Source organism: Callospermophilus lateralis, chromosome 3 (assembly GCF_048772815.1).
Source record: "Callospermophilus lateralis isolate mCalLat2 chromosome 3, mCalLat2.hap1, whole genome shotgun sequence".
Classification (NCBI taxonomy): domain Eukaryota; kingdom Metazoa; phylum Chordata; class Mammalia; order Rodentia; family Sciuridae; genus Callospermophilus; species Callospermophilus lateralis.
The window spans coordinates 168205254-168215809 of NC_135307.1; the positions used below are offsets into that span (position 1 = coordinate 168205254).

At 46.3% G+C, this 10556-nt stretch overlaps 1 protein-coding gene across 1 annotated transcript; it reads left to right on the plus strand.

The window, feature by feature from the left end:
* The first annotated feature begins 39 nt into the window (after window positions 1–39).
* Window positions 40–7975, plus strand: Lrrn4 (leucine rich repeat neuronal 4). The gene is made up of 4 exons (XM_076848965.2): window positions 40–697; window positions 1990–2194; window positions 5118–5255; window positions 6781–7975. The coding sequence occupies exons 1-4, from the start codon at window positions 40–42 to the stop codon at window positions 7973–7975; spliced, it is 2196 nt and encodes a 731-aa protein (XP_076705080.2).
* The last annotated feature ends 2581 nt before the right edge of the window (window positions 7976–10556 follow it).

Here is a 10556-nt window from a genome sequence, read left to right on the forward strand (position 1 = left end):
TTAACGGTTGCCCGGCTGTCTTTCCCACAGGCACTCACCATGCGGTGGACCCTGCTGCTACTGCGGCTGCTGAATGTGCTGCACCAGAGCCAGGCAGAGACTTTCCAGGAGAAGGTCCCGCTCTTCCGACTCACTCAGCAGGGACCCTGGGAGAGTGACAGCAGCAACGCCACGGGCTCGCCCTGCGAGGGGCTCCCGGCCGCAGGAGCCTCGGCCTTGACCCTGGCCAACCGCAGCCTGGAGCGCCTGCCCAGCTGCCTGCCTCGCTCGCTGCACAGCCTCGACGGCAGCCACAACCTGCTGCGCGCCCTGAGCGTGCCCGAGCTCCGCCACCTGCCACAGCTGCAGGTGCTGACGCTGCGCCACAACCGCATCGCAGCGGTGCGCTGGAGCCCCGGCGGCCCAGGGGGGCTGCACACGCTGGACCTCAGCTACAATCAGCTGGTCGCCCTGCCTCCCTGCGCGGGGTCCGCGTTAAGCAACCTCCGCGTGCTGATCCTTGCCGGGAACCCACTGCAGGCGCTGCAGCCTCGGGCCTTCGCCTGCTTCCCTGCGCTACAGCTCCTCAACCTCTCGGCCTCCGCTCTGGGCCTCGGAGTCCAAGGTGGCATCGCCGACGGAGCGTTCGCTGGGACGAATGGCGAGCCCCTGGCCACGCTCGAAACCCTGGATCTCAGCGGCACATACCTAGAGCGAGGTGAGTCCGGGAGCACAGAACCCGGCTATGCACACGCTGCCCGGGACAGGAAGGGTTAGGGTTAGGCGAGACCCGAGTGTTTAAGTTCACAGTAGTGGTCAACAATAACACCAGCTACATTTCCCCGGCAGTGGGAACTTTACAATCTCCATTTTAAGTAGGAGGTTACCAAGTCACAGGAAGGTGGAATGGCACAGGTCATTTAATGCTTGATGCTCCCAAATCGGAGCCCAGCCAGCCAGCCATTCTGGGGTCCAGAGCCCAAAACGTAGTCACTTTTTTATTTATTTATTTATTTATTTTTTAAAGATAAGGTCTCACTGAGTTGCTTAATGCTGCTGAGGCTGGCTTTGAACTCCTGATCCTCCTGCCTCAGACTCCCGAGCCTCTGGGATTACAAACGTGCGCCATCCTGCCCGGCAGGGTCACTGTTTTGTATTGCTTCCCAGCACGGTTAGATGAGTGGTTGTGGAATGGACATATTAATGGTCACTTTTGGGGTTCGTTGATGTATGAACTTGGCACGTTTGGTGCAGTTAATGTGAAGTAACTAATGATCTCAAGATTAATTCATTGATTTTTCTACTCGGTTGGATAACATTGTTTCCGTGAATGTTGAATCATTTGAACAGGACACAGGCAGGAGGTGAGGAAAATGGTTCTTTTGTGCTTGGTGTTCTTACTTTGATTTGCAAGGTTGATTTTATTGTTTGTTTGTTTTTTCCTAAAAAAAAAAAAAAAAAAAAAAAAAAAAACTTCATGTGTCTGTAACCACCTGTCTGTCAGGGACAAGGAAACAAGAAAAGAACAAGAATGGAAAATACAGAGGAGAAGAAGCACATTCTCCATTTATTGGGAAAGCCACAAAAATTGGCTTCCGGTTCTACTCTGGGCTGATCCCCTCTCCTTACTTACATGGCTCAAAGGTTCCTCACTCCTGGGAGCCATCACAGTGAAGTCTGGTTATTTTGTGTGTGGAGTTTAATGAGGTGAGGCAGCAGTGGGCTTGGAATGTCCTGGGTACCAGTCGTACTCTGTCCCTTCTCAGCTGTATGGCTTTTGGGCCAACAGTTCTCCTCTTCGGGCCTTGGGCAACTTTGGCTAGAAGACAGGAAGGACTGGTCATCCGTGAGGGCCCTGGCAGCTGAAATGGCCATTCTTCTGAGATCCCCCAAATCAATAACTGCACCCATGCTTGTGACTCATCTTGTCACTTTGTTGTTTCCTTAATGATGGGCTGACCTGAATTTGTGGCTTTTTGGGTAAAGGACAGTGTCCCCTCTGTGTTTCAGTTGAACCTGGGTGGATCAGAGACCTGCCGAAGCTCATGTCCCTTTACCTGAGGAAGATGCCCAGGCTGAGGATCCTGGAGGGAGACATTTTCAAGATGACCCCCCACCTCCAGCATCTGGATTGTCAGGCCTCCCCAGCACTTACTTCCGTCCACACACACATCTTTCAAGACACTCCTTGTCTACAGGTCCTTCTGTTCCAGAAGTAAGTGTTTCTAAGACACATCTTCATCACAGAATTGATTTTTGTTCTATTATACTGTGTTGAATTTTATAGAACAAACTAGATCTTAATCTTTCTCTCCCTGCTCTTCCAAATCTTCTCTGGGGTTTTATTCTTCCTCATCCTTTGGGGCAATTGGGACAGGTCTCAGATGATCCACCCAGCCCAATAACCACCAATCAGTCCAGTTCATAATCATATTAAAGATCCAAACTCTTAGATATACAAGTTTCTTTTCAGTCCGGGCTGAGAAATGTGCAGTAGGAAGAGGGAGTGAAAACATCAGGCTGGATGTATTCTCTACTGGATCCACCTCCTTTCCCACACATCATACAAGTTCAGTCCCTTGCAGGGTTTGAGCAGGTATGGGAGGGAGAGTCTTGCAGCTAAGATCTGGAGTTGGGGCCATCTGGCATGGTAGATGTCCAGTGTGTCCCACTTTGGTGCTCAGGAGCAACCACTAACTTGGAAGACTTTTTGTTTGTTTGTTTGTTTTGGGTACTGGGGATGGAACCCAGGGTACTTTGCCACTGAGCCACATCCCCAGTCCTTTTTATTTTGAGACAGAGTCCTGCTAAATTTCTGAGGCTGGCTTTGAACTTGGAGTCCTCCCACCTCATCCTCCCGAGCCCCTAGGATTATAAGTATGTGCCATTACACCTGGCACAGCCTGATATTTTTAAGTAAAAGAAGAATAATACTTCCCCACCTGCCTTCCAGAGTCCAGTAGATGAAAATACTGTTATGAAAATACCAAAGAATTCTGCAAATATCACTGGATGTATTATTGACAAAAAATCCCTGGGAAGTTTAGAAGTGGGTTTTGTTAGTTCTGTCTTACCCAATAAAGTCACTAGAGATGGAATGGAATTTTTCTTCTAAAAGGCTGAATACTTATTCAAAGACAGAGCTGTTCACTCCTTCTTTCCTTCATTCATTGAGCACACAACATTATGAGGGAAAGCGCTGTATGTGTCTGGCTCTAACTCTTTTTTTGAATTTGATAAAAATCCAAGAACTGTGTAATGTGCCAGCATGTCAACATCGTAAACTTTCTTTTTCGGTAAAACAGAGATATGACAATAGTATTTCACCTTAGGGCTTTTCACATGTGGAATACTTAATTTCTGGCACATAGTGGGTGTCTTATAGAAATAACAATGATAATGACGGTGATGGTGATGGCCCCTGTTTTCAAGGAGCTCACAGTTCAATATGTGACCAATAGCAGAAGCACATGCCATGTGCTGTTATAAAATAGATGGAAATAACAATTCATCAGACTGCATTGGGAAGAATAGGTATGAAGGTGGATCCAAGCTTGTATATGAGGGCATGGTTTAAGTTTCAATATAAATGGCACACACTTATAGCTGGCATTCCAGAGGTGATGCCTTTCACCTTCCTGGTGGCCAGAAGTGATTGAGCAGATCTGGGTGGTATGTCATTCCTTACCCAGAACATTAGCATCTGCCCCAGAGTACTAGTAAGAGGAGGCAGGTTCCCAGATAAATGGAAGAAAGGCATCCTTTGATAAGATGGGGCTTTCAGGAATAGCACAGCTCATGTTAATGATGAATTCTAACTGAATCCATGTAAAGGATGCAAAATCGATGAGGGCCAGGAGACTTGGAGAGGAAAGAGTTGTGGCCAAATACTCTGCTAGGGAATACAGGAAGGAGAACCAAGAATGGATTTGACTATTTGCCAAAAATGACCATGGTAATTCCTCTCACCCCTGTTGGCCTGCCCCACCGCATGGTTACAATTTCTCTCAACAGAAGGTGGTGTCTATTTCTTCACTGCTTGAAGTTGGATTTGGCTCTGTGATTTGCTTAAACCAATGGGATATTAGCAAATGCCATGTAAGCATAAACTAGAACACGGTTGAACACAGGCTGGCCCTCTCTTGCTTTGGGGACCCCTTCACTACCATGTACAAGTCTAGGCTGACCTCCTGAGTGATGAGATGCAAGGTCCTGGCACACACCATTGAGGCCACATACATGTGGGAACATCCTAGATCCTATGGCCTCAGTCGAGCTGGCCTGGACTACAAAAAGCACCAAGCAAACCCTCAGAATCATGTGAAAGAAAGAAAATATTTATTGGATCAAGCTATTAAGTTTGGGGCACAGTTCTCTACTTAGCCAGAGCTAACTGATACACTTAAGTGAGGCATCGTGTGCCATCACCTATGCTACAGCTGCAGTTGCATCCATTCAATAAAGTTCTCATTAAGAAATTTGGGCTGGGATATAGCTCAGTGGTAGAGCAATTGCCTAGCATGTGAGAGGTCCTGGATTTGATGCCTGGATTTTTTTCTTTCTGCAAAGAAAAAAATGTCTACTAATTATTGACACTGGTCTATAATAAAAATATCTATTTATGTATAGAAATTTTTATTCATAAATACCTTCATCATGATATGACCTATTGGCATGAAAGTATTATCCTTATTTTATATGAGAAATTATTTTGACTCTATTAGGTTGGCAAAAAATGAGGTTCAAAATCATAGAATGTTTTATCCAAAGCAATATCCTCTAACCCCTAACAGAATGATTTTTCTATAACACCACCATGCCTTTCTGGGAAACATTTTTTTAGTACCAGGAATTGAACTGAGGGGTACTCGACCTCTGAGCCACATCCCCAGTCCTATTTTGTATTTTATTTAGACACAGGGTCTCACTGAGTTTCTTAGTGCCTTGCTTTTGTTGAAACTGGTTTTGAACTCGTGTTCCTCCTGCCTCAGCCTTCCAAGCCACTGGGATTACAGTCATGAGCCACCATACCCAGCTCTCTAGGGAACTTTTTTAAAGTATCTGTAAAAGCCTGATTTAATTGATTTTTTTTTCTTTTCGTGTGTGTGTGTGTGTGTGTGTGTGTGTGTGTTATTCAGTTGCAACTTGAGTTCCTTCCCTTCTTGGACCATGAATCCGTCCCAGGTCCTATCCATCAACCTCTTCGGCAACCCTCTCACTTGCAGCTGTGAGCTGTCCTGGCTCCTTGTGGATGCAAAGAGAACTATCCTAAGCAGGTAACACACTTAACAAAGCAAGATGACTGAGGTTACCTCGCCTGCAGGAGGGAAAGTTGTCTCAGCGTGCATCTTTGCTCATGTGATGATGCTGGGCCTTTGAGCAGCTTTGCGCAGAGCATTCCCTCCCCCATTTAGTTACACCAGGGTGGTGGAGGCTCTGTCCCCTTTCCTGCCAGCCAGATGGGGCAAAGAACATGGAGGAGCTGCCTTGGGAGATTTTATATAGGTCAGGCTGGTAGGTGGTGACCTCGCTTCTGCTCAAAATCTCAGTCAACAGGCCACATCTAACTGCAAGGAAAATTGGGATTTGTAGTCCAGCCATGTGCCCAGTGGGAAAAGGAGGTGAGTCAGGTGAACAGCTAGCTTGTCTCTGCTAAAGCAAGTGTATGTATTTTTGTCCCATTTTACAGACGAGGGAAATGGGACCCGAACAGATGAGGTACTTGCTTAAATTCATGCAGCCACTGGATGGAGAAGTCAGGTTCTATCTTCCTCCAAAACTTGACTCTCAACCACCAGACCCTGCTGAATCTCCAAGATGGAGTCTGGCTTCCTGCTCCTGGGCCATTCAACTCAAGGCCTGTAGGCTTTCAGAGCTGTCTTGCAGGACAGGAAAAAAAGAATTCTTATGCAAGTTTTGGCTGGAAGAGCTGTTTGCAGTGAGGGAGCCACATCCAGGCTGGTACCAGGAGAAGATGGGGACTGGGGCACTAGAAATACCCCCCATGATGAGTACTCTCCAACCAGCTCCACCAGCCAACTGCTTCTATTTGGGAAACAATCCTCCCATCTGCAGGATTCTTTTCTACCTCCCACCCAAGCGCAGCTGCAATGTGAGACATAATCTGTACTCCTGTTCCCCAGGTTGCTTCCCAACACAGGTGTCCAGGCCCTCTGCCATCTGCTGTGGTATTGATGAAGGAGTTGAGAGTACAGGCTGGAGCTAGAGTGTGGCTTCCTACCACCTCCTACTATTGATTTGGTGGTCACTTAATATCTCGGTACCTCTACTGCCTTAACTATAAAATGGATATAATGGTGCCTACCTCATAAGATAGCATAGACTAAATTAATTTAGAGTAGAGTGTGAAGGATAGTGTCCAGCACATGGCAAGCACTCAGAAATGTTATCAAGCGTGTGAATATTATCATGAGTACTCACCGCCAGGAAGCAGACAGGTGAGAACAAAATGGCAAACTACCCTTAGAGAGTTGGGATACCCACAGTGCTTGCCCCAGGTTAGGTTCTGCCATTGACTAGCCATGGTATTTTGGGAAGCTGGTTCTTTATGAATGTCAGTTTCCCTCTCTGCCCAATGGAAGTGGTGATAGAAGTCTTCTGAATAGATATCTTGAAGTTCAGTGAGGCCATGTGTGAGGAGCACATGCCAAGTTAGACGTGTTGGCAAGAGACATGTTGACAAGCCTTGGCAGGACGGGACAAATGCTCTGAGGATTTGAAACCCAGCTCACATGCAGCCTCAGAGCCAGGCATCTTCTAATTGGTTGGCTTCCTCTCTAGGGCCAAAGACACTATGTGCATACCAGCTGCTGGATCTGGAGGTCCCTTCTCGGTCCCTCTTCCACTCTCTCAGCTGCCTGATCTGTGCAGATCAGACCACAGGACCACCGTCCTGGCTTCAGACCCACCCTCCTTTGACCACTCAGCCTATACACCATCTACAGGTCCCTCCACCCAGCCTGCAGGAGGCCAACAGAGCGTCACCAACACCCCCTCCCACCCTGCGGTTTCCCTCTCACAAGCTGCATGGACTCATGGTGATGCTGGGCAGGGGACTGCCCAGTATGGTGTCAACTCCACGGCAAGTTACTGTAACTTCAGTGTTCCACCCAATGCTGCCAGCACAGCTGGGACAAATCATGGAGGAAAACACACTACCAGGATTGTCCTTGAAACTGATGTCTCAGCTGCCTCCACCCCACAGGCCAGCAAACACCATGGTCCCTTCCCCACCTCAAGGAACCCCGTGCACACATCTCAGCCTGATCAGATGTCACAGGCCACCCCCCAGGTTCCCCAGCCGAGTCCTTCAGAGGGTGGGATTCCAGTCGTCTTGTTGGATGACTATGGTGAAGAGGAAGGGACCAAGGAAGAGGTGAGAGCACCTGAACAGTATGTCCCTTGTGATTACCATCCCTGCAAGCACTTGCAGACCCCATGTGCGGAACTGCAGAGGCACTCAGGGTGCAGCTGCCCTGGCCTCAGCCGGGAAGACACTATCCCGGACCCCCCCAGGCTGCAGGGGGTGTCAGAGATGACAGACACATCAGCACTCATCCTCTGGTGTGCCCCCAACTCAGTGGTGCATGGGTACCAGATCCGCTACTTCGTAGAGGGCAAGGCAGAGAACCAGTCAGTGGTAGAGAACATCTATGCCACCGCCCGTCAGCACCCTTTGTATGGGCTCTCGCCTGGCACCACATACCGCGTGTGTGTGCTGGCAGCCAACAGGGCTGGCCTGAGCCTGCCTCGGGCCTCAGGCTGGAGGAGGGCATGCACCAACTTCACCACCAAGCCCAGCTACTTGGGCATCTTGGCAGGACTGTGTGCAACCAGCAGTCTTCTGCTCATCAGCACGCTAGTGCTGTCTGTGTGTCTCTGCAGGCGGGGTTGGACGTCACACAGGCAGTGCTACGATACACACTTGGTGGCCTTCAAAAACCCAGTGATGGCTGAAAGTGTAGCTCAGTGGTAAAGCACTTGCCTAGTGTGTACCAGGCCCTGGGTTCAATCCCCATTACCAAAACCACACAACAGGAACAACAGCAAAACCAAACAACCAGCCTTTGGAGCTCCAGATCCTCAATTAGCCCAGCTTCCTTCTAATCAAACTCCGTCTATGTGCAGAAGAAGATACAGAGGACTAAACAAAGGACAACAGAACAGTGGCCCAGTGGGCTCCAATTCCATGAAGCCAGCATGCCCGGAGCACACAGGGAACTTGTCATACTGTTTCTTAGCTCAAGGAACAACTGCTTTCCCTTCCCTTCTACTTTGCTCAGAAACCTGGTCAATGCCAGACCACTCTCATTGGCACCTGCCATTCTTTTGTGTGGTCTCATTGGGTTTTCAGCAGTTTTCCTCAGTATCCAGTAGAATAATATATGGAAGTTGGAAGAGAGAAAACAGAAATAACATAACCCAATGTCTTCTGTCATATGGGAAATGACTTCCTTGGGTCTTCTTAGCCAAAGTCCCCTTACGGTCAACCTTTGGCTAAGGCACAATTAATGAGCTGTATTATTCAAGGACTCAACTCCAGTGGATTCTTAATCTGAGAACTGGCAGCCAGGGAAAAGAGCTACTGTGGTTTCCTGAAGGCCTTCTGGGTTTATTAGTTGCATTGCAAAAAAAAATGTCCTTCCTGCCTTACAGTTAAAACTGGTCTTCTGGGAACATCTCTGAAATGCAGGAAAAGGCTCTTAGCTTAAAAGTCAGCACTTACTGCATTTCACCAAGTCTAAGTGGACAAAGTTACTATGAATTCCTATTTAAGGAAGCAATAATAAGCTTACTTTTACAAACTTTGTTTAGATATAGAAAAGAAATGAGCAAAAGAGAACCTCTAAGCTCTGGCCAGAAGCCAAAGCATCTCTCAATTATATCAATGTCTTATGATTTGTCTTTGTGTAGGATGCATCTACTCTTTCATTTATGACAAACTTAGGGGGGGGAGTGATTCTATGAAATTATAACTGGGGCCTTTATTTCTAGATTTTGACATTCTGTATTAGCATTAATCTTCTGTGGCTGCCATATTACCAGAAACTAAATGGCTCAGAACAGCAGAAATTTACTTTTTATAGTTCAGACCAGAAACCCAAAATCAAAAGTTAGCAGGGTTGGTTCCTCCTCTTGAAGGTTCTGATGGAACCTTTGCTTCTTTTTCCCTTCGCTTCTGATGGTTGGTGGCAATCCTTGGTGCTTCTTAGCTTGTAAGGTATTATTCCATCATCTCATGACATTGTGTTCAAATTTCCCTTTCCCTGTAGACACTTAGTCATTTATTAAGGCCCACTGTAATCCAGTATGACCTCATCCTGACCTGATTAAATCTGCAAAGACCCTATTTCCAAACAAGGTCAATTCACAGGTACTCTTAAGGACTTGACCATATCTTCTGGGGGGCATGATTTATTCCATAATAGCAATTTTTTTCTTTTCTAAGAAAAAGCCATTTGAATCCTATATATTTTGTTCCCAAAACATTCTGCAGAAACTAAAACATATCAAATTTTGAACTGAATAACTGAACACTATATATTTCTAGGTGTTTGAAATTTTGAGTTTCCTGAAATTCTAATGTATATCTCTAACTTCATCACATATGCAACCAAGAGAATTACTGATTTAAAAGATCTCTCCCAGCTCCTACTTCAAAACTGCAAAAAATAAAAGCCAAAAATGTGACAAATTAATGTAAAATCCTGACATGTAATTAAATGATCCCAATGTTTTTAATAATATTGTCTATTCTGTGAAGACTTCAACTTTGTGTTTTGAGTCTATATGCACACGTACTTGAATACGCCTAATTTACTACAATTGCAATGTTTTATAAAATGGCAGAATTTATAACAATCCAGGCTCCAAGAATCTGAGGAGACTTGAACCATTTTTTTTCCTAATGGTAGATGTGGAAAAAGTATATAGAACAGAGCCAGATTGATCTTAATCTCAACAATATTATGGATCCAACTCATGTCACCCCAAACAGCAACACTAAAATGTAAATAAGTGTTAACAATGCATGAAATCCTAAATTTCCCCATAACTACAAGTCTCCTTTTTTAAAAAAAAAAAAAAAATATTTTTCTGTGCTCACACCTGGCTAGTGCTGAGATGCCCTCTGCGTATTTCTTGGATGGTCTTGTCAGTGGGATTCCCACCTCCAGCCTATGAGAGGGCGAACAGCCAGCTCCACACCAATCTTCTTTTCCTTCTTACCTGCCTCCAAGTAAGATCCAGTGGTGGCAGTGTTTCTGACTGCAGGCTTCAGAAAGCTCCAAGCCTAGAGTGGTTAAGCTGCATATGACAACAGGAAAGCCAGGACCAGCAAGCAAGAGGGGGCACACTGAGGCACAATGCTAAAAAGGCACAAGCTTTACTTCTAACTTCCCATTTTAACTTAAAGCAGATCAACAGGCTGTGGACTGGATAATCTCACAGTATGATTTCATGTTATACTTGGGTTAAAACCAGGAACAAAGGGCAGCAATAGACCTCCACTATTAATAGGAACCAACCAGCACCAGCTAGTCTTCTCCTCCCCGACT